The sequence below is a fragment of the Petaurus breviceps genome, unplaced genomic scaffold (genome assembly GCF_028583685.1).
Source record: "Petaurus breviceps papuanus isolate PSGF00001 unplaced genomic scaffold, PetGlider_PUasm1.0 140, whole genome shotgun sequence".
Taxonomy (NCBI): domain Eukaryota; kingdom Metazoa; phylum Chordata; class Mammalia; order Diprotodontia; family Petauridae; genus Petaurus; species Petaurus breviceps.
This window is the reverse complement of record NW_027185698.1, coordinates 45,403,203-45,427,786: the sequence shown is the minus strand read 5'-3', so window position 1 is coordinate 45,427,786 and position 24,584 is coordinate 45,403,203. Positions and strand designations below refer to the sequence as shown.

General features: G+C 39.5%; 1 protein-coding gene across 2 annotated transcripts in view; it reads right to left on the bottom strand.

The window, feature by feature from the left end:
- The window catches only part of FAM53A (family with sequence similarity 53 member A), a 114,046-nt gene that overhangs the window by 67,153 nt on the left and 22,309 nt on the right, over positions 1 to 24,584 (bottom strand). Inside the window, exons 2-4 of one of the 2 annotated variants that reach the window (XM_069071377.1) lie at positions 19,358 to 19,611; positions 4,988 to 5,042; positions 1,599 to 2,392 (exon numbers count right to left, since the gene is read on the bottom strand). In XM_069071377.1, coding sequence (XP_068927478.1) covers positions 1,599 to 2,392; positions 4,988 to 5,042; positions 19,358 to 19,474 — 966 coding nt within the window. In that variant the 5' untranslated portion in view covers positions 19,475 to 19,611. Of the gene's footprint in view, positions 1 to 1,598; positions 2,396 to 4,987; positions 5,043 to 19,357; positions 19,612 to 24,584 lie in introns of both variants that reach the window. The other variant, XM_069071368.1, reaches the window with a different exon arrangement.

The following is a 24,584-nucleotide window of genomic DNA, read 5'->3' as shown; positions in this document are numbered from 1 at the left end:
AGGGCTGTCTTCCTTGTGAAATTTCTGCTGTATCTGTGTAAATGTTTCATTCTCCACCCCCAGGAGAATGTCCATTTCTTGAGCACATGGACTATTTCATATGTGTCTTTATATCTTAGCACCTAGCACGGTACCTTGCATATAGTAGACTACGGATAAATAGCATGTCGTTTTCTAAAGTTCTGTTCTTTACAATAAGTTAATATTCCCTATTACCACTGTTGTGGGCTAATAAGCAACTTAATGATTCCTATTTTTTCTCCTTCTAGCTTTGAGGCTAGTGGTACTTTTGTGTTTGAGAAATAGAGAAAATTTTTAAGAAAGAGCTTGTACTACTCAAACCTACAATGGTATTTTTCTAGAAAAAATAAAACCAGAATACTCTGTTCTAAATAAATACCTTGGGGCAGCTAGGTGGCACAATGAATAGAGCACTGGCCCTGGAGTCAGGAGGACCTGAGTTCAAATCCAGCCTCAGTTATTTAATACAAAACTAGCCGTATGACCTTGGGCAAGTCACCTAACCCCAATTGCCCTACCTTCCACCCTCCAAAAAGCAAAAAAAAACCAAAAAACCCAAAAAACAAAAACCCTTGATTTCAACAGGTAGAATGCAAATCCTTCAGATTTAACTATAGCCAATCAATGGCACATTCAGCAGAATCCAAATATAGCAACAAGAACAACAAAGAACTCAAGTGGTAAGTGAGCTCCTACCTCAGCAGTAAATAGGTGACTGGAGAGGTTTGGTTCAAAAACTTCTACCATAATCTTATCTATTTACAAAGACAATGAAAAATATCTTAAAATAATTTTAACCTTGTTTAATTTAGGATTTCTTCTTTTCCAACAATTCCCTCTTATAACCAACTTAAAAGCAACACACTTAATAAGACTTTCTAACAGCATAATAGCATATTTTAATGAGTGTGTCAATAGAATTAGTGGTCTGGATTCAGGCACAAGGCAGAGGCAAACATTGTGTTTTTAGCTCATTAGATGCTGGAAGAGGTATAGTATGGTATAGGAAAGGGCCAGATCTGGAGTCAGGAAGATGTGGATTGGAATCCTTCATATCTCCAGGTCCCAGGTGACTCTCTTAAGATTATAAATTGCAGATGAACTGCTGAGCTGCTTTGGCAAAAAGTTTCCAGGAGTTTCCTCAATGAAATCAAAGATCCAGATTCTCCAAAAAATGTAGAATGATCCTAAGGACTGAACTTAGTGAAAGAAGAGAACCTTCCAACCTTATCTTTCACTGACTTTAAAAAAAACAAGAAACATGTCAGCAGGGACATGTGAGAGAAGGGGAGGTGGACAACTCCTCAATCAGATTGAAAAGCCTTACCTAAATCTATCAGTAAACAATCACTACTTGTGAACACCATGAAATTTCAACATCTGGGTTCTCTAAATGAGTGAAGTACTAAATAAAGATAAAAAAGAGAAATATCAAACAGATAACTCAGAGAATAAAACAGACCTTCCAAAGTTTTACCCCACCAATATCTAAGCTGCACAGCCTAGTGTGCTCAGGTGACATGACATCCCATACCAGAAGGGTTTACAAGCCCTACTGAACAAAGTAAAAATCTCACCCGTGTCATTTTAAAAAAGTCTAAAGATGGGCGATTCCACCGCACGTCTTCCTCTCGTCTGCGCTTTAGCCGGCTTTTCTTTTCGTTCAGTACACAAGGCTGTGAGCGGCATCTCAACAAGCCTTGGCGCCGGCTAAGCTCTGGTGTGGACGTGGGAGTGCTATTAGCTGAAGGCAAGAGGTTCCCTGCCTCGGGAATGTGCTCCTGGGAGAGAGAGAGGCGACGCCTGGGGTTAAAATCAGTAGGTCCTGCAGAATTCCAGCGGATGCTGGAACTGGTGCTGCCCTCACTGCTGTCCACAAAGCCGCTGCTGGCCGAAGAGGGTCTGGGCACTGGAGACGTGTGGAAGCTCGTGACGGGGAACACATTCTGGAGCGACAGGACGCTCTGGGGCAGGCTGATGCTGGTGCTTCTCTGCAGGGTGGCGCTGCCGCCACTGTTGCAGCGCTGCAAGGTGGCGCTGCCACCACTGTTGCATCGTCTTTTGGAGACCGGAGTCCAGACCTTGGAACTGCCAGGTTTCCATGGTGACCGGCAGCGAGCCAGCTCATCGGGCTCTGACAGGGATCGGCAGTGTCGCTTGGGAGGCGGAGCCAACGGCTGCCCAGAGTTTTCATTCAGGTTGAGTTCACTGATCCATCCTGACACCATCGATGGGCTGGGGGACTCTTTCTGCCACTGGAGACACATGTTTGCTGAACTAAATGGGCATGATGGGAAAGGGAAAGCTGAAACCTTGGTCACTTCAGTTCGGATTGGACATCCTCCATTCAACACTTTCCAAGGATTTTCTTCTACTGAAGGAAACAGGGAAGGACAGAGATCAGCAAGGAAGAGGGACAAGGAGAAAAAGCCAATTAACAGGAAATAAGGGCAAAGATGCCACTGCAAAATGAATTCAACAACTGACCAAAACGAAGCCAGGCCTTAGGGCTTTCTACTAAAAGTTAAATAGCTTATAGCAACCTAGCTTCTCCTCCCCATTAGTTTTCAGTTATTCATTGTAATTCCCATTTCAAATTGAATTTACTATATATATATTAGCTAACAAGAAAATTCCTCTGCATAGGACATAAACAACAACAGATCTGTAAAATACTTTGGAAAAGCCATTTAGCCCACCTACATTTAACCACAATCTTTCAGAAGGTGACTCAGGCTTCTTACTAGCTTTAGCTATCAAGACAACATTTTTACTCCTAAAAATACTAACACATATATATTCAAAAATAAGTTATTTCCTGTCTATTAGCTCAGACTTCTAGGAATTAATTAATTTGTTTTTTAGTAGCTCCATGAAATGAAACCAATCTTATTTTCAGTTACCCTGAAAGACTATTCTTTTTTATTTTTTAACTAGTCTACTTCAAATAAAAATAATTTTTTCTTAAAGTTGCATGAGATAGTTTAGAAATCTTAAACAATCACAGATCAGAGATTCAGAGCTATATAAAATCTTTGAAGTCATCATTTAGTTATTTTACAAAGAAGGAGACTGAGGCCTAGAAAGCTAAGTGACCTGTCCAAAGTCATACAAGCAATAATTCTCCAGTTAGGATTAAAACCTATATATTCTAACTCCAGTTCCAGGGCTCTTTCCCCAGAACTATGTGGGACTTCATTCAGATGCTCAAGGTGACTGACAATCACAGGATATATATATAATAAAAATTTCATGAAAATCCTACTAAGGTCTGTTATTAGATTTATCGTCATTTATCAGGATATGAAGATCAACTTGTATTTTTTCCTCTTTAACAATTATCTATCACAAATTAAGATACCTACAATATATTCCTTTTTTGTTCAATTTCACTAAGATTTTATTGTTATCCCATTTTTATTACTCTACTCACAAGTCAAATATTCTTTTTGTTAACTTTCTAAAAGTATACTTACTAACATGTTATATAGTAGGTAACAATATTCCTTCCCATTCTTTTTTTTTTAAAGCAATGGGGTTAAGTAACTTGCTCAAGGTTACACGGCCAGTTATTTCTGGGTGTGGTACTAAGTATCTGAGCCCGGATTTGATGCCCAGTTCATCCCGACACTGGAGCCAGTGCTCTTTCTCGCTGAGCCACCTGGCCGCCCCTAAGCAACTGGAGTTAAGTAACTTGCTCAAGGTTACACGGCCAGTTATTTCTGGGTGTGGTGCTAAGTGTCTGAGCCCAGGATTAGATCCCCAGGTCATCTCGACACTGGAGCCGGTGCTCTTACTCGCTGTGCTACCTGGCTGCCCCATTCTTTCCCATTCTTAAAGAAAGCTAAAAGTTTAATACAATATTGCATCTACCTCCTGATATTATTATAGCATATAATGTACTTAAAAGTAAAAAGAATTCCTTCATTTTTAGTTGTTTAAACAAAGCTTAATTATTCATTCTAGTATTTCTAACTACCAGACAAAGCTTTAACAACTTCAGAAGTTATCATCCAGCTCGGAAGCAGGGGCTGGGGCAGGGAGGCATTAAAGTGATTGGCCAAACCTCAGACTCCTATATCAAATTGCTGTTTCCAACTACATTCAGTATAATCTACAACTGTTCTCAAATACTGTATAATGATGGGTAAAAAATAACTGACAAACCTAAGATAAAAATTAAAAGGAAAACCCCTCTCATATTAAACAGCTTTTCAAACTTGGCTGCAAAACTGACAACTTAAACCAATTGGAGTCAAGTGTAATGTCTCTCATCCTCTAAATTATCCCCTAAATCCTGAGAAGTTCTCAGGTTACCTAAGTATTAAAATGTAAACAAAACATTTGCTTGGTTTTCTGTGTACAAGATGAGGCGACGGGCTCCTTTCTCCTGTAATAGTACATGACACCATGTGTCTGACATCAAGATACAAAACTCATCGAGTATTCCAACTACATCCAGCTAGTGTGCATAACATGTTAAACAGTAGGGTTTCCCTTCCTTTCATTTAAAAATAAATAAAAATATATTTCTTTGCCAAGTATTTCCATCATTCTTACCTCCTTTTAAATCAGATTTTTTATAAATGTCTGCTAAAAGGTACCCTCTGTTACATGGGACTAGAACATGATCATGGCACCCCAAAGATGCGAGTCATGCTTGTCATTTTCCTAACAGCTACCTCAAGAGAAAGCCTCAAAAGGGGATGGAGATGTGAGGAGAGCATTTAGACATACCAAATGATATTGAACAAAAACATCTTACGAGAGCTTTTACTATGCAAAGCAGATCACAAGCAGAAAACTAATAACCAGTGATTCGTGGTATTGTCCCAAGGCCAGCTCAAACCAGCAGGCTCAACAGCAGCAGGTCCCAGCCCCCATTTCACCTGATTTGCAACAGAAAGGCTGCTGAGCGCCCCAATTACCTCAGTGTCTCGCAGCCAGGGCTTTTAGAAGAACTTACCATTGATTTCGAAAGGGAACAAGCTGCCACTTTTGTTCAGCTCCTCAGATGAGTACTGAAATTAATCAGAGAAAGAGGTTTCAACACCACACAACTACACATGGTGTGAAAGAAAATGAGCACAAAACTGGGTTCAGAAAATAGTTAAATGCTTTAGAACTCAATTCTGTTTCTTAGCAAACTTTTTTGCTTCAAAATTTTAAAAGGAAAACTTGGATCTCTTGGATGTCTATTTGGGTAACTGGTCTCTTAAAGTAAAGCTAAAAACAAAACACCTGACTGCCTGACTACAGCCCTAACTAACATCTCTCCCAACTAAACTGTAACCTGATTCAAGAGGAATCAGTCTGATGCTTACTTTTCCCCTTAAATCTATTCCTCCTTCTTCTGCCCCACGGTTGCTCTCAGGTTTCTTCTAGCTTGAGTGGATGGGGGGCCAGGGACAGCTGAGACAACTCTGTCTCTTACCTCCAATAACATCAGAAAAGGGAAGCCTGCTCAGATCTGTGGATTGGGGGCAGAGGTCTAGTAAAATCTCACATTAAGGCTTCAGAAGGAACTCAAAAGTTTCAAAGTGACACAACATGGCTAGTCTGGGGGAAGGAGTAGCTCAAATCAGAAATTTCACCTGGGTAGAACTCCAGGTAATGAAATTCTCTCCAGTGACATCCATCAGAAACCGCTCTATCTAGGGGAGCAGAGCAGACTTGGGGCATGGAGCCAGGGTGGGTCAGGAGTAGCAGTAGCAGAGAGGAAAGAACACTCTATTTGGAATCCAAACCTGGGGGTTCAAGTCCAGGCTCTACAGGGCAGACCTGAACAACTCTGGGCAACTCACCTCACTTGTCTAGCCTGCTTCCTCCTCAGTGAAATGAAGGGTGTGGACCTGGTGAGATCAAATGACCCTTCCAGCTCTCACAGCCTATAATCCAGTCTATCACTATTGCCTTGCAAATACGACCCTCGAGTTAACTGAGATTTAGGAGTAAAATCTCCCTTTTGAAAAATCCTGACCTTTCATTTGTCAAAGATTAATGGATTTTCTATGAACTTAATTTTACCTCTGTTTAAAAAAAATTTTTAAATGTTAAGTTATATAAACTCATTAACCAAGCAAGTAATTGTTGTCTTACAGATACCTCTAATGGCATTATCTGAGATTAAAAATTCACAATGAACTCTAATTCCAAGACTCACAACTCTGAAAATTAATAGGCAGTATCATAAAATATCTACTAAGTTATGCATAAATATATCATACTAGAGACTGTTACTTCCCCCTCCTTAAAGAGAAAAGAGATCTGTCTGTTGGCTTTTCCCCTTATCTTCCACAAAGCCTCTTTGAGACAGCTATGCTATTTTAATATGCACCTCTTTGCCAAACTGTATTATCTTTATCTATGTGTACATTTATCCCATCTCTCCTAACTAAACTATAACCTTCTTAAGGGAAGGGAAGCACGGTTTATTTGTCTGTGGGTTTTCCTCAGGCACTTCACAAACACTCAACATCTGAAACTATCTAGCAGAGTCACCTTAATCATAAAGTTACCTCAGCATATATAAATTTGGAGTAAGTTTACACCGAGGTAGCCAATTTTAATTCATCAGTGGCATTCGCTCAATTACAGTAGCAGAAGACAACCAGGCATGGGTAAGGATTAGATCATACCATGAGAGGTTGAAGGAACTGGAGATATTTGGCCTGGAAAAGAGTAGGCTTTGGGAGACACATAAGAACTGTTCTAGACACTTAGAGGATAAGTGGATTTTGATGGTTGCTTTACATACACCTTGTAGGATAGATATACTCATTTTAAAAAATTATGTTAAAAAGGAATTTTAACACAAAGTTTTTTTCACACCAACATTTTGAATATTTCCCTAGAATGCCTCCATGACTTTATATTGATTCTTTCCTATCAGTCTGCACCTGAAAAAAAAAATAAGTGGCTTATGTTTTTCAAGACAGAAAAAAGGTTTGATTATTTTAACATGCCTCCTCCTTTACAAGCATTTTTTTTTTTTGGATCCTGGGCTCTGTTTTGTGTACATGTGTTTTATTATTATTAAACCAAAAAGAAGATAGTATTGTTCTAAGACTTCCTTTTCTAGATACAGTTCAGTTATTAAGTAAACATCCTTGAGCAATGAAAAATTTATACTGTTTGTTAATACAAAGTTCTGCCCATGTTAAGACCTTGAACTCCGAGGTTACAACAAAACTGCTTAATATAGTATTGTAAGAAATACTTAAGGAAATTAAGACGACCTGTTCCCAGATAAAACTTGCTAGAAATACTTTCAAGTATTTTTCAAGTTAACGAGACATTAGAGATGTTTCATTTCCTTACCTGGATAAAGAAAAAGAGCAGAAGTCTTTGCTAATAAATAGCTAAAGGATTTGGGAATCTAAGACTCTAATGATGATTCAGAACATAAACACAAAGTAAGGATGGAAGGCCATGATGTGAGCTAGTTAATTTAGTAAATGTTTCATTAAGATTAAGGGTCTCAGTTTTGTCCAGCCCTTAAGGTTTATGTACCTTAACATTAATACAGCTGGTATGTGGACAAGACACTTTGTACACTTCCTTTAAAAGGCAAACATTTCACTATAATCTCTGGCCCTTATTATAAGACTGGAGAAAAATGAAAACATTCTGTGGTAAAACATAAATCTGGCCATTTAAACTTGGGAGTATATTTGATAAAAACATATTGGGCTACCCATAGTGAAATATCTTCCAAGATCCCTGCTCTGGCCCCTGCAAGTCCATAAGCAAGTCAAATCACACTTCACCTTCTCGACCTTCCATTTTCTCCTTGGAAAAATGAGGACAGCAAACACTCCTACGACCCACACCTCAACAGACTGCACTTTGTCAGCTTGCCATCATTATCCAGAATCAAATTCCTGAAGTTTTGAGGCTTCCTGAAAATGAATCTTGGGGGAAGGAGAAGAGGCTGAATTTAATTTTTAATTACGTAGATGTATTTAATATTCTCATTTCACTAAGTACTAACTAAGCTACAAACATACTATGTTATCATCTGGAACCAAACAGAAAAATCATTTTCCTCTTATTCTACATCCAACAATTCTAGAATAATTACAGATCCCTACTGCCTTAGTAAGCACCATGTTAATTCAAAGCAGGGAAGGTACAGGACAGAAGATCACTGCATACCAAAAGATCTGAGAGGCTAAGAGGCATGGGGTCACACCTAAGACAACTTCCACAGCCCTAAACCACTAATGGGTGACCTGCGAGAACAAGGTCTCCACTGACCATTACAAACAACACCATCCGAACAACTACCCTGGGAGGGGGTGAATGCAAGTACTGTCACTTCTGTTCTACTTGCCTATGACTATACAACTAGGGTCAGAGTCAGGATTTGAACTTGGGGCACCTGACTCCACAACGAGCCTCCTTCTCTTGCATATACTGCCTGCCACTAAAAAGAACAAAAACTTTGGAAATTTTCTCAAGATTATACAGCTTCAAACACTAATCTTCCCATAATTTCAGGAATGAGACATGCTTTCACTGAAATTGATATCTAACCAAAAAGATTAATAGTAAAACATATAAAAGGCAAATAAGAACATGACAGAAACACCCTATGATTTTAAATAGGGAAGTTAGAAGGATTGGATATGTTGAATTTGAGGCACCAATGTGACACCTCGGTGGAGATAACCAGGAGACAGTGAAGCGGGACTGAACCTTGGGAGAAAGATGAGGGTAGGGGGCAGTGAGGTGGTGTTACAGTGCACAGAGCACTGGAGTCAGGAAGACCTGAGTTTAAATCCAGCCTCAGACACTTTCTAGCTATATGACCCTGGGCATGTATATAAACGCACTGACTGTGGCTACCATTAATCTTTATGGTCTTCTGAGCAAATCTTCAACACTCTTTAATGCACACACAATAAATATTAAACATTTACCAATCACTTCTTTGATCATCAACCTTTGAAACTGCAAATCAGACATGGAAAAGCATAGCAAAGGAAATGGCCAAGAATAATCCTAATATCTAATATCATTAAAAAGTCATAATTCTATGGTTAAGAAATTAGCCAAACATTTCTAATTTCCATGATTTTTAATTTCTAACTAATGCTTTGCGGGGTGAGGGGGGGAAGGCTGCTTGTTATCTAACTCAAAGAACAGTTTTTGGATCTTGATTTATCATAAATATCAAACACTTAAAGGCAATCGGACCACAACACTTGTGCTCAGAGTAGCTACTGGAAAGAGATCCAGTATCTCAGAGCACATCATTTCTGTGGTTTAAATACAACAGTATACACTGCACTGAAGGAATGGTGTAAGCAAAAATTCCAAATAAGTCAAATTATGTTGGTGTAAAATATTTAGACCTCTACCAAATTTTTAAAATCCACAGGTATCTCAAGAATGGGTAAAAAATAGGTGAAGAGGAAGGTGAGCTCTCAGGAATCTTGTCTCAAAAGAAAATCAAATCTATTTGTAAAGGAACTGGGAATATTTGAGAATATTATTAAAAGCACATGGACACTCTGATGACCTGGCACCATTCCACATGAATAAGAATAGCAAAGAAGGTAGCGTAGAAGGTTGGGAATTGTACCAAGAGGGTACAACCAGCTCCATGAAGTCACTGATCCCTTGGAGTCTGGACAAAACCCACAGGAGCTTCTTGGCTGCAGGCCTGTTACAAACACCTCTGCACTGGTTTTCCTAAAAGCAACCAGTACACCATCATCCATCATGGCATTCACATAGCTCTGTACTCCACAGCAATAACAGCAATCACATTTCTATAACCCAGGCCTGTGAACCTGTGGCCCACTTACAGCCCATAGGCCACAGGTTGTGTAGACATACAAAGTGCTTTCTTCCCAACAACTCTGGAAGGAGCTGGTAGTACCACTGAAACTCAAGAGGGATAAATGTAACGTCTTGCATTTGGGTACAAACAATTCAAATCTGGAGGCCTACTTAGATAACAGTTCTAAAAAAGATCTGGATGTTTGAGTGGACTGCAAGCTCAGGGTGAGTCAAGCAGTGAGTGACTTGGCAGTCAAAAAAGTTAGAGGGCTCTTGGGTTGTAATAAGGAAGGCCCAGCTTACAGAAATAGGGAGGTAATAACTCCATTGCAGCTTGCTTTCAGACATCACCTGGAATACTGTTTACTTCTGGGCATCACAATTTAAGGACATTGATAAACTGGACAGCATCCAGAGGAGGACAACCTAGATGATAAAGGACCTCGTCAAATGAGGGTCTGCTGAAGGCAAAGGGCAAGTTTAGCCATGAGAATAAAACTCAGTTGAACCTTGATGTGAGGAGAAACTTGCTGACAATGAGAGCTGCCGCTCACAGTGGTGGGTTCCCTCTCCTTAGCGCTATAATCACTTGGTATCTAGAAGGTCACTGTGATGACAAGATGACCCCTTCAACTCAGATTCTGAGACTGCTGAAGCAACACCCCCATTTCACAGACCAGAAAACAAGATGAAATGGCTTACCTGAGATAGCACAACTAAGAAGAAGCATCAAGGCTGGGACAAGACTCCAAGTACTCCTGACTGTAATCATGCCACTTCCATTAAATGAGACAAACACATACACAGAGATCGTTCAGATTTTTAAATTCTCCATGCAGAACTGAAGTGAAGTGGTTCAGCAAGTATGAGACAAGTTAATTCTGAATCAGGAAAAAGTTACATTCCATTATTGTTGAACTGGAACTAACAAAGTTCATTTTCTTCTCTTTAAGGTAGGATAAGAGTTCAAGTCTTAACAAGTCCTGTGGAAATTTTCCTGCACTAGTCCAAATTAAATTATACCAACACATTTATCTCCCTAGCTCCTTCTATGAGTAGGTTTTACAAAGAAGTAGAGAAGAGTGAGCCAGAAAGGTCAAATCAAAGACTGAAGCTTTAGTTTTAGATCTATCCATTGGTAGATCTAAACTGATAAGCTGATGACCCAAAGATACAAAGCAAAATGATCCTCGCTCTCAAAAAGTTTACATTCTCCCAGGAGAGGCTAAGGTACATACAAGGACACACAAAATAAGTACCTACATATTAAATAAATGAAAAGTAATCTGCTAATGAGTCACAGGTTGCTGGGGTTAGTGGGAGGATGGAGAAAGCCTCAAGTTGAAGGCATGAGTCTTTAAGGACATGAAGAACTGTAAGGAGTGGAGGGGAGGAGAAAGGGCTTTCCAACTATGGGATGCAGCCTACAAAGGCAGGAGACAGAATTGATGTAAAGAACAGCAAGAAAGCCAATTTAACTAGACTGGGTTTCTTAACCCACAGTCCATGAACTTCTTTTTAAAAACTTTAATAAGGATTTCAATGTAAACCATTTTCATTTAATCTTGTATATTTTATATGATGCACTTATGAACACATGTGAGGAGGCTTCAGGTTTCCCCAAACTATCCAAGGGGCCAATTACACAGAAAAAGCCTTGGACTGGCCAAAAGAGCAAACAGGAAGTCTGGAAAGTTAGATTAGACCCAGGCTGTGAAGGGCTTTAAAGGCCAAACAAGAGAGTCTCTTCTATGTGACCTTAGAAACAGTTTGGAGACACCAGTCGACCGAACTAGAGATCCCAGAGTTAAGACAATGGGAAACACGGGCAATAAAAAAAAGAAAAGATATCAATAAAACTTATTTTCCAAAAAGAAAGATCATTGGTTAACTCCAGAGAAAAGAGTTTCAGTGGAGGGATAAGCACAGAATTAAAGCAATCCAACAAAGTCTCTAAAACCAAAGATTCAAACTGTCATGGTGATTGCATCTGTAGTAACCATTTGATGGAGTCCTTAGTTTTACTGTAATACACACACACACACACACACACACACACACACACACACACACATACATACACACTGAACCCCAAAACTTTTACATACAAAGTATTCCTTCCAATGGTATTGTTCCTGCAGTTTCTACTTAAGGATCCTCATTCTGCCTTTCAGAACTTCCTAGAAGTATATTCCTCTTCTGTGAATGGCGAGGTGATGTTGAGGAGCAGGAAGAGTCCTCTATTAGAGCTAAAAGCCTGGCTCAAGTCCCAGATTTATTTTGGGGGGAGTTTTTTGGGTTTTTTTGTTTTTAAGTCCCAGATTTATTACTTTACTGGTGACTTCCTGAACCATACCCAGCTCTGGGACAGCATTATGAATCTGGAGAGGACTGTGAACTCTATTTGGAGGTCAGGTCAGCCACCTTTCAAAGGAGTCCAAACCACACCAATTCTACCTGGAAAACGTTGAGACCCTCCAGAAAAGGAAGGTGCTCTGAGAAATTTGCATTGACTAGTTCTAGGCTATTCTGCAATCTTTGCGTTTTCTGAATTTATTTACAGGCTCCTATGAGTCTATTGTATTTTCTGTATTATCTATGAAATGACATAATTGTTCTCCTGTAACCCTCCCCCCAAAGAGTTGCCTATTCTTGTTGCTTCTGCTTCCTCATCTCCACCTCCCCACCAAGGTCCCCCAACCCAAGGCTCTAACCCAGGCTATCTTCTAACAGTACACTTTCTTTTGATGACCTCATCAGTAGTAATGAGTCCAATTATCATTTGTTCAGCCCTAGTTTCTTTCCCAAGCTTTCTTTCATCACTCCATGTCTATTTGACATTTCAAAGCAGGTATTCTATAGCCATCTTCAACTCAACATGTCCAAAACAGTCCTCATTCTCTTTCCCACCAAATCTACTACTCTTCAAAGCTTCCCCCTTTCTGCTGAAGGCCTAATCTCCCCTCCGAGTCACCCAGGTTCATGATCCCAAAATCATTCTTGATTTGCACTCTTCCTCATCCTACACATCCAAGTCGTTGCCCAATCTTGCCTTTTCTACCTCCACAATATGTCTGCCTAAATAAATCCCCCTCCTAGATGCAGAGTCATCACCCACCCTAGCTTATGCCCTCAGCATCTCCTGCCTGGACTATGTTAAGGTCTCCCCCCCCCCACTCCAAACAGTTCCCTCAGACTCAGCTTCCCAGCTCCCATTTCTCTGCTTTCCCTGCTCAGCACGCATTCCTCTTGAAGTCTCCATGCAGCTGCTTAGGATGCCTGGCTCTCCTGCCCCATGACCCTGTATGATTAGGGCAGGTGGGGGAATCCATCGCCCCCTCCTGCCCCCAAAACGCACTCAAGCACACACAGAACAGAAGCTCCTCAAAGGCAGCACTCTTTTTCTGTCTCTATAGTCCTAGGCTCTGCACACAGTTGGTACAGGCTAGGTCTGTTAAACTGAATATTCAAACTTTAGCAGCATGAAAGCAGAGATTTTCTTACTGCTCAGTACTTGTCACATTAAGGAGATCCTTAATAAGGTTGTTAAACTGATCTAAATTTTAATACCTGGTCCAGTTTTTAAAGAACAACCTACTCCAATAGTTATCATACCAACTGTTGTTCATTAGTAATAGCTAAAACTATCAGACAGTGTCAGAGCATATCAACCCTGGTATAAATGGAGAACTTTCATGAACAAACTCAATTCTCATACCCTTTCATCACATCTAACCAACCAATAATTACCTCCCAGGCCCCAAAGCATGGTGGTCATTAACCAGACAAAACTCAATTCTGACAAGCTGAGTTGAGGCAAGAACCACTTCTGAGACAAGTAGTGATGTTCATCTGATTAAGGCCAGTGGCACCCATCATGGCAAATCCAGGCTTTGTGGCATCAGCTCAAGAACCCGCCCTGAACTCATTTGTGAAGAATGATGACAGGGTCAGCAAGGAACAGGCAGCAGCTTTTACTGTTAGGATGTCAATACGCTAAACATAGTATTCCCAACCTTTAAATACTCCAAAGAAGGAGTCAAAAAATCATGCAACCACCATTCCCATCTCAAAAAAGGGCTAATGGAAGATCTAGCCTTTACTGTACAAACTACATGCATTTCCTATTTGTCACTGAAGTATCTACATGATGAAGCTGGTAGAGAGGCAGAAGGAAGATCAGTTCTGTTTCTTTTTCATCTTTTCTCACATCACTTTTTTTCATTTACTCCTTTAATGACACAAGCCACTGACAGAAGTCCCATCATGCCTGTCTTGCAGAAAAATTCTGCTAACTCCAACTGTGTACTTAAACTGTTGTAATCAGTCGTTTCAGAGATTCCACAAAGGTCTTCTGGCTCCAAGCACTGACTAGCTTTTTGAAAGAGCATACAGAGACACAGATCCTCTTCTTCCTCCTCCTCAACTCCACATATCAAACATAGCTCAAAGTTATTTCTGAATCATGGTAAGCACGGATTCAAACAATAGCATAACTGTGTTTGGTCATAAAAGGCAGGAGCTGTGTATGTGGAATGACAAAGTAATAAGAAGGGATTTTTTTCAAGTATACCAGAACCTCTTCTCTATGCCAGTGAACAGTGACCTTCAATGTGCTGCCTGAGGCCCGCCCCTTGGGAAACTGCCATTGCTCCAACATATTTTTGGAGCTCTTCTCTTGAACAGCTTTTCCGAGCCAGTTTACAAGCCACCCAGAAAGGCTGTAACCTTACTTTATAGTTACAACTTGTATTTTAGGAAACAGTGTTGAATGGGGTATATCAGAAGACCTAGGTTTTCTTGTGAGCCTCACAATGAATCACGATGTTTGGTAATTCTCAAGAGCCAACTCCTACTCACCTCTGTCTATCTCATGAGGATTGTAAAAAGTATTAGGGCACAAAATGTTGCAACTTAAACTTGTGAGGCTTGACATATTTATATGGAATCTGACTATCAGAGTATCTTTTGTACAAAACTCAAGGCATCACAAACACATTTCACTTTAGACCTGAAAGGGAACTTAGAGATAATCTAGTCCAACCTCTTCATCTTACAAATGAGGAAACTCAGACCGAGACATTAAGCAACTGTGGCCCAATAAGTCGCTAATTAACAGGAGCCAGGACGAGAAGCTGGGTCTGAATCCCCAGGCCAGCAGTCCTTCTCCTAAGCTCCATTACTTATTATTCTTAGCAATCTGCTATGCCGCTCTCCAGTTTACAAGGCAGTCGCCTTGTCCTCGTTCTAAAAATGAGGAGAACAAAGCTCGCAGTCTGATTTTCCCAGGGTCACATTGCTAACAAATGTCAGGAGAAGGTTTTAAAGGCAGGCTTCCTGACACTAAATCCAGAGTTCATTCCACACAGCCCTTGTACTCAGAGAAAAATAAGGGGCTCTCCTCAGAAAGGAGCTGAACAGCCCAGCTGATCAGCATGTAATATTAACCACTGCTCAGAGGCCGGCATCTTCATCTTCGTCCTTCAGAATACACTATCCTAGAGGAGCCTCAGAGGTCACCAGGCAGAAGACCTTTGATCCAGAGCTGGAAAGGACCTCAGAAGTCAGAGTCGAAACTCCTGCCCACCCTCTTCTACAACTCTAACAAGTGACCCCCAGCCTCTTCTCAGAGACACCCCACCCCCACCCTGGTAAATCAGAAACTCCCTTGCAGTACGGCAGCTTTTTCTACTTTTGGACTTTTACTGTCAGGATGTCAAATTTCTAAAAATGTTGATGATGGTGTAAAAACAACTACATCAGAGGTAGAAGAGACAATAAAGTATTACATACTTATATATTTCAGTTTTTCTAAAACATGAGAGTTCTTTACAAACTTACAGTCAATTTTGAAATAAAGCATCTGGGATCTCTCTCTGTCTCTCTGTCTCTCTCTCTCCCCAGTGCCATTGGGAAGACTTGTTTTTACTAATCCCTTCAAAAAGGTTAAACCGTCTACAGAGGAGAAACAGAGCAAGCATGAAGTTTGACAGATGGACAGCTGCCACTACCCTCAATTTCCCCCAAACCACTAAAGGAACAACAAACTGTATGAAACAACTAAAGTCCATGGAGCTAAGAGGAGTACATTGGACAGGCCCAGTGGGGCTCTGTGAGACAGGAACAATATCTGCCCTGCCTAGTCTACCTCACAGGAGGGGGACGATCAAATGAGGCGATTAAAGTGCTACACAAATTCAAGCTGTCACTGAACCAAGTCTTGTGTAGTCTGACTTCATGCAGATACCTCTCAACAGTATCTTCTATCTTCTGGTAGAAAGTACTCACACTCCCAACCAGAACCCATGGAGGAAAGAACTTGCCCCATCCCAGGAGAGGGGGAGGGGTTGGCACAGAGACCTAGCCTTTCACCTGTGCTGCTGGACATCCACAAACCATTATTTTTGGATGAAAGTGGAAGAATGGAGTTTAAGTACATAAGTAATTTATGTAGTTTCTACTATGTGTTTTACACTAAATGCTAAATGCTTTGCAAACATGATCTCACTGAACCCTCACAACAGTTTTATGAGGAGGGCTTTATTACTATCCCCAGATGAGGAAACTGAGGCACAGAGGTTCAGTGACTGGCTCAGGGTCACCCAGCTGGGAAGCACCTGAATCTGCATCTGAGCTCAGATCTTCCTGACTACAGGTCAGGTGGAGAACCTCCAGGCCTTCCCATCTGCCCTGTGTTTACACTGTGCAGTGTCCCAGACAGCATAGGACTCAGGATCTGGCCATGCCTTGCTGCATCCCTGTGAGACTTTCTTTGATGTGTTTTCTCCTCTAACCTGAGGGGAAGCTCCTGCAGAGGAGGGACCGGAGTTTTTTCCACTTATGTCTTGCAGGTCTTGGCAGAGTAGGCACTTAATGAATACTCTGCCCCCACTCTCTGGATAGAAGCATAAAATACTACTAAAAACAAGCCAAAGTCTTTATTCCTATTCTGCAGGAGAAGGATGATAGATCAGCTTTCTTCCTCTGTTTCTAGGGCTTCTGGCATGTACCTTAGTTTGGCAACTTAGAAGTCTAATGTGAGAGGTGATAAAAACCTGCATGGGATGGGGGGATGGAACAAAGACACCAAACTTCAAGGAGCTTGGCTACAGTCTGCAATGACTAAGGGGGAAGTACACAGAGCCCACACTGAACAGAGGGAGACAGTATCCTAGATGATCTATTGGGCTTTGGGTGTATAAATAATCCTTGCACATACTGACCTGTCTAATTTTTTTAGGCTAAGGATGAAATTTCTTTGTGGTCTAAGAACTTACTAGGTGGAAGAGGTTCTTCTGGTTATTAAAAATTTTTAAACAGATAATTCACAAAATGAATTCTACTTGGAAAGAAAAAAATCAAATAATGGCCTTTCTCTCTTCCTGTAACCCTATGGCTTTGCAAATCCTATACTGTGAAGCCTTTAATCTTAGTCAGTTCCAAGGAGGTCTTGGCCACCCAACAACCTCGTTCTGGTATCCTGAGAAAAGAAGACAAAGATTCTAGCATTCTCCATGTTTCCTTATACTCCAAGGGGGAAAAAATGGAGTGTGCACATATATGTTTGTATATGTACATATATCTATACACACATACCCACCCCTATGTACTTTAATAGCTTACAACAATCCACAAGTATCACATTCTTCATTGAATAACTATTCAAATTGCAAGATTTCAGTGAAAAAAAAGTGAAAGATTTATATAAAGTTGTTGCTGAGCTGCTGTTCTGAAAGCTCTTTCTAAGCCTAACGGTTTGCATCTTGACCTGACGTCTGCACAGGAGGACCAGATTTCCATTCCCCATGCTCTTTCTTCCCTCATAACACTGGCCTTATGGAACAAAGCCTGGGACCCACTTTCTTCTACACTATAGATTCCTTCTCTGACAATCACAGTTCCAGATTTGATTCAAAGAGCATTTTTAATTACCTGTTCTGTACAAGGTACCATGTGACATAAGAGAGACAGACAACAATGAACAAGTTCCTGCCCTCAAGGGCATACATTCTGCTAGCGGAGAATGAGAGGCAAACAAATCAGAAAAAAACAAGGTGAACTGAGGAGGGAGAGAGTACTAAGAATTAGGTGATCCTTCGATGGAGACTTAAAGGAAATAAGAATTCTTGAGGTGAGAAGGAGGTATTCTGGCTCTTAGGGAAAAGCAAGGAGGTTGGTTTAGACTAATGTAAAATAAATCTTGAAAATGGAAGCCACGCTGAGTAGTCTTGTATGTAACCCTAGAAACATTAGGGAGTCCCTGGAGATTGATGAATGGGGGAACAAGATGGCCAGACCTTTGCCTTAGAAAGGTGACTGGCAGCTGGGAGGAGAAGAACTACCATCTTTGAGACTGGAGAGAACTACATTTGAATCCTGCTGGTGACCATGAGCAAGTCACTTAATCTAAGCCTTAATTTATTTTTCTGTAAAATGACAGTGCTACCACCACAGAAACTATGACACAGGTGGCAAAATGCAATTTATCCCAACTTCAATTAAGTGCCTGCTACAAACAAGAACTGTGCTAAGGAAACAAAGACAAAAAGAAAACAACATGTAGACATTCAAAAGTTTTCTGAGTCAATATTTAACAATCTTCCGATGAAGACATATACTTTCCAGGACCTTTCCTTCCCCCTCTGCTCAATAGTTTTCTGAATTGAATTAAAAGGAAAAAATGGCAATTCTCATTTGAAAGCAGTCAATGCTGAAAAATGAAATATTTAACTAGTAAGATTATATATCCCAATTTCTGAACATCCAAAATCCACGTAAATTTCCAGCTTTCCTATAATCCCTTTCTTATTTTACAATTTCAATTAGATTATCTCTATTTCACTCAATCACATGATGCATCTTGGACTTCAGACTCCATTTAAAAAAAAATCTCAATTTATTTTTGTATTTAGTTTTGGGGAAACAAAGTCATTTGCATATTTCAATATGTTTCTGGAACAAAGGGAGCCTTCACCTCACTTAGAAAAAAAAAGCAACCTGCCCTAGGAGAGGGGCACATGAACCTATTTCCCAAAATCGACGACTAAGATCACCAAATGTTAAAACTCAAAAGGAATTTTAGGAAATTGTCTGGTCCAAAGTATTTTTACTATTAAGGAAACTGGGAATCCAAAGAGTGAAGTGACCTGTCCAAAGTCTCTCAACTAATAACAAGTAGCAGGGCCTAGACTTCATATAAAAACCCAAGTCTACCAAAAAGATATGGGATGTTATGTAGCATCACTCCAACAATTTCAATCTGGGGGCTACTGTCCCAAATGTTAGTCAGTCAGTTAATCAATAAGCAAGCATTCATTAAGCCCTTACCAGGCACTGGGGTAAGTTCTAGGGATACTAAAGGCCAAGGACAAATTCTGTTCTCAAAGAGCTCACAGCCTAATGTGGAAGAAGACACCATGAAAACAATATGTACAAACAAGGCGCATATAGTGTAAATTGGAGATAATCAAATGAGGGAAAGAAAGCACTAGCACTTTAGATAGATAAATAACTAAAGATGATGAAGACATATGTAGTAGATACTTACCAGATTAATATTGTACGTTTTACAGGTGAGATCATCCAAGCTCTGGTTCTGTAGCTTTTCTGTTATTAGTGTTACCATGGTAGGGGCCCCTTTTCCACTGCTCACACTGACAAGCATCGGTGCTCCTCCGTGTCCGACTTCACAAATCTTGAGCCATCGCTGGAACTACACTAGTCAAGCTCAAGACTTACACTTCCATTTTACAGATGAAGAGTTTACTCTGAAGATACTTTCAGGGGTTCATGCCTATTGTTCTGCAAAGAGAAATTATCACATGTAACTATAGATGTCATCATCTTAGGACACTTAGCTATTAGACACAGCATCATATTGACAAAATGGTTTTCAACCTCATTTTTAGTTGTTTAGCTTAAATATCCTATGATGTGGGACAGCATCCTCTCAGTTCTTTTTTGATGGAGAAATTAAAGCGTTAGTTGAAAAAGCTTAAATTGACAATTTAAGATAGGGAGAAAATGACATAATGACCAAAATTACTCACTCAACCCACTAAACTACAAAGCATTACTTCTTACAAGTTAAGATCTGTACCAATTTTACTATCCTTTACTATTTTGAGATTTTCAGTGATAGATATGATCCCTAAAAGTATACTGATTCCTCCTCCTTCCATGAAAGACCATCACCAGATCAACAACTATCTTCTTTTGAAAGATCCAAGGGCAAAGATATTTCATAAGTTCCCTTCCTTTTAGTTTTGTGTATTTTTCAAAGTCATCTATATCCATGCTGTTAGGAAGTAGAATAGCACTTAAATCCTCTTATGTATACAAAGAGGTGGCATCATCTGCATCATTTAAGATTCTTACTTTCTAAAGATCTCAAAAGAGGTTCCCCTTCCACAAAGCTAGTGAAGGTTGTGGAACTCCTTTCAATCAGAAGTCAAGATGTTAGGACATAGGTGAGCATCTTTCAATAGGTTTCCATCTTTCAATCCTCTTCAATAGTGGAAATGTAAACCATGATGTTAAAAAAATGAATATCAATAAACTTACTAAAATTTTTTTAAAAGAGTGGAAATGTACCTCATAACTGCAACCTTAGTCTCTCTCAGTGAAGAACAAATATGGTAAGGAAATGCTGAGTGGCTAGAAAGGCCAAAACAAATTCTAGTTTAATAACTCTGGTTATATTTCCAGCCACGGATTTAAACTGAAGCTCTAAAGTCCTAAGCTCTATCTTGTATCTTTCTTACCTGTAAACTTGTTGAGCATTCTTTCTACTGTGCCAAAATCAGTGATATCAAAACAAGAACACCACCCTATGATTGGTCCCTGCCAAAACTTCATACTCTGTGCTACCATCTCACACAACATTCTATTTGGATGGTACCTGAAAACTCCCCTGGTCTAATGCCCCACCCAACCAAGAAATCTAAACATCACTCCTCAGTCATCTAGCTTCTGTTCCCCCAGCAAAAGCTAACCATTAAGTCAGCAATTATAGGCAAAGTTACCTAGTTTTCAAATTGGGCTGCTTTATAACAAAAACACCACCAATAAACATCAATTTTGTCATCATTTATGTGTGTTGTATGTATATGTATATATCCATCCAAGTATACAGAGATAATAAAGTCAAAATTTTGTAAGAGTGGGCAACAGATATGTCTGTTCCCATAGGCAAACATATCCTAGAAGGCTCAAGAAGAAAGAAAGAGAAGGGGCGGCCAGGTGGCTCAGCAAGTAAGAGCACTGGCCCCAGTGTCAGGATGACCTGGGGATTGAATCTGGGCTCAGATACTTAGCACCACACCCAGAAATAACTGGCCGTGTAACCTCGAGCAAGTTACTTAACCCCAATTGCTTTAAAAAAAATAAATAAATTAAAAAAAAAAGGAAAGAGATCTATTTAATGAAATCAAGATTTTATGTAAAATTCCTATCTTGTAGCTTTCTGTTTAGTGATAATTTTCTTGTGTTTGTTTTGTTTGTTTTGCTTTTTTTGAAGAGGGGTTAAAAAGGCTTTGAAATTAAATATTCCCATTACTGACAAAGGTCAAAGGGTTGTTGTTGATGGGACTCCTAGACTGGGTAGAGAACTGAAAGAGTTGACCTAATATATGAAAGTTGGGGAAAAACTTTGGAGTTCATAATGTACTACTAAATAAATACACCTGCAAAACTACCTGCTCTCTTTCTTTTTCTTGTTTGGTTTTGTTTCCTCTTTCCCATTGTTCATTCCATCAGTTACAATCCTTCTTTACAATGTGATTAATGTCGAATGTGAAAGTATTTGCAGATCCTATACTTGATTGCATGCCTCTGGGGGGGGGGGGGAGGAGAATTTGAAACTCAAGGGATTGTGGAACTGAATCTTGTAAAGTAAAAGTAAACAAACACATTAATAAAGACAAAAATAAATAAATACACCTGCATATAGAAAACATTTGCTCTGAGATGGAAGAAGTTAGCCCTAAAAATGGAAATGTATATGGTCTAGTAAGTAATGGTTTACCTTTCTGTAATGTATTACTATGTCTAATGGGTTCTTTGGTAAATTGTTAAATGTATATATTTGTTCAATTTCTTGTTTTATTTTCTTACTCTAATTTCAAGTTTGCATTTTAATGAGCTCTAATATATTTTGAGCACATTAGCCAATTATGAGAAGCAACGTTAAAAACTAATGATGATATAAATGGTTCTTCAAATAACTGTCTAAAACCTTTAAGCCATTACAATTAACACAGATAGATTCACAAGATATACTTCTAGACGGTGAATTTAAAAGAAAATAATATATTCCTAATTCCCCTAATTTGAGTTTTAGATAATTTTCAAAGACCCTACCCAACAGACCTGAAATTTAAGTTACTCAAAATAAACAAGTATGGTTACTCTACCTGCATCTCCAACTTTTCCCCCAAATCATTAAATACAATTGTAGAATAAACTTCCAAAAATGTATGGATTCCTTAAAACTCTAGTGAACTATTTGTATCTGTTTCTGCCTCAAAGGTTGTCCTATTCGAAATATTGCCAATAAGTATGTTAACTTTTCAGAGCCATTTGTTCTAAAAAAAAAAAAAAAAAAAAAAAAAACAGAAAAAGACTTTGCCAAGGAGAAAATGATTTTTCTTTTTGGTATTGCTATATAAAAGCAAGTAAATTTTTAAAAACAGTATCAATTCAATGAGAAGCACTGTGTCATCATGGATAAAGGCCCAGCCTGGGAACCAGTCCCAAAGACCTGAATTTACTTCTCTTTGTGATACATGCTTGGTACATGGCCATGGAGTAGCCACATAATCTCAGTTGCCCCAAACAATTCTAAGATCAAGTCCTGGACAAGCTAGCAGTTTGCTCTCTGGTGTGGAAACTCCCCACCCTCGTTGTATCCTAGGTCTCCCCAAAATGAGAGATAATTTAAAAAATAAATCTATTGTAAAAGGCAGCTGGTTTTATATACTTCGCTTTTCAACAGGTGAGAGTTGCAGTAAAGAAAACAAATAAACAGAGAAAGATCAGAACAAAAAGCAAAAAACCTTTGCTGTTTATTCTCACCAAGTACATGCTCTGAGGCAGCAATAAGAGGCAGAAAATTCTGCAATTCTGATTTGCCTGTGCAACCAAAAGAAGGCCGACAAAGAAACCTACAAGGAAACAAATGGATTTCCCTCCTTTTGTTAAAGAGATAGGAGACTACAGACAGGTGCAGTGCCATCAGAAACTATAGTTTTGTTTTTTAATTGTTATTTTTGTTGTTGTTGCTATTTTGTAACAAGGGAAGGTAAATCAGGAAATAACTCTGGTGGTAAAATACTTTACAGAGGGAAAGGAGGAAAGAGGGAGGATTCCTAGGAGTTTCCCATGAGGCTAGGCTGCAAAGCCACTATGGATTCCATGCATCAGGAAGCCATAAACACCCTGACCAAGTATTGGATCTGAAGGAAGGATAGGACAGAAATTCCAGTCTATGTTAATAGGTTAAAAGATGTATGAAGGGGGGCAGCTAGGTGGCGCAGTAAGTAAAGCACCGGCCCCGGAGTCAGGAGGACCTGAGTTCAAATCCAGCCTCAGACATTTAACACTAGCTGTGTGACCTTAGGCAAGTCACTTAACCCCAACTCAACTGCCCTGCCCTTCCCCCCTCCAAAAAGAAAAAAAAATTATCCTGTTTTAGACATGTCACTTTTAGCTTCCCTTATGTTTTTAGTTACTAGGATTGATCACAGACCCGGTGGATGAGTTTCCTCATGCTCCTTGAACAAGAAGCAGAATCAGAAGGTTTTATTAACTTTTAAGGAGACTTCTCAAAGCCCATGATAATAGCTCATAAAAGTCCATAATCAGCGTTCTTCTAAAGAAATAATTAATTAAATATCAAAATTTTCTGTGAAAGAACTTTAAATACTCACAGGGAACCACCTGAAATGGGGGGGAAGGAGGAAGGGACATCCCATAGAGAAGGCATTTAGCCAACAAACTCCAATTCAATAAGGCCATTACTTTTGACTTTTAATTCATTTGACTGTGTCCTCATTCACAAAAACCAACTATTCTATATAATGTGTTATAATAGGACCCACTATTCCTACTGTGATTTAAAAACTTCTTTAAATGTCAATGTACAAAAAAAGTTTGTATTTTATATTGCTACTAGCAATTTTTCACATCCAACTTAGCTATTCCCTTTCAACTGAGAGTAATGACTATATATGTAAAAAAAATTAAAGGGGAAATAAAAGTTTGTAAACTTAAAAAAAGGCTAAGAAAAACAAAGCTAGTTTACTGAATGACTATATAAAACATGAATTTACAGAGCTAAAAGATAAATAACAAAACAACACAACCAAAGATACTGACACAACTGTTTACTTTCCTTTCTCATTCAAAAAGGATCCCAAGGTACATGCAGTTCTCACAGATACACCCATCACTGGCACTCAAAATCTATGCAGCTCAGGGAAAGCAGTGCTTTAAAAGGAGCCCTTTCCTCATTCCACCCCACAAGTCATTGCCTTACACAAAGTAAGTGGTCAATAAGCAGGTGTTTGACCTGGCAAGAAGGTACAGTTTGAACAAGTATAAGAAGCAGGTTCACATCCTGGAACCCACTCTTGTTAGGTAGGGGCATGACCCCAGGCAGAGCATCTAAATGACCTTCTGTTTCCAGACCTATAAGATTGGGAGAAGGGAGTGACAGACACCTTACTACCCAATACACTATTTATTACATACAAGTAAGGCCTTTCCTGGGATAG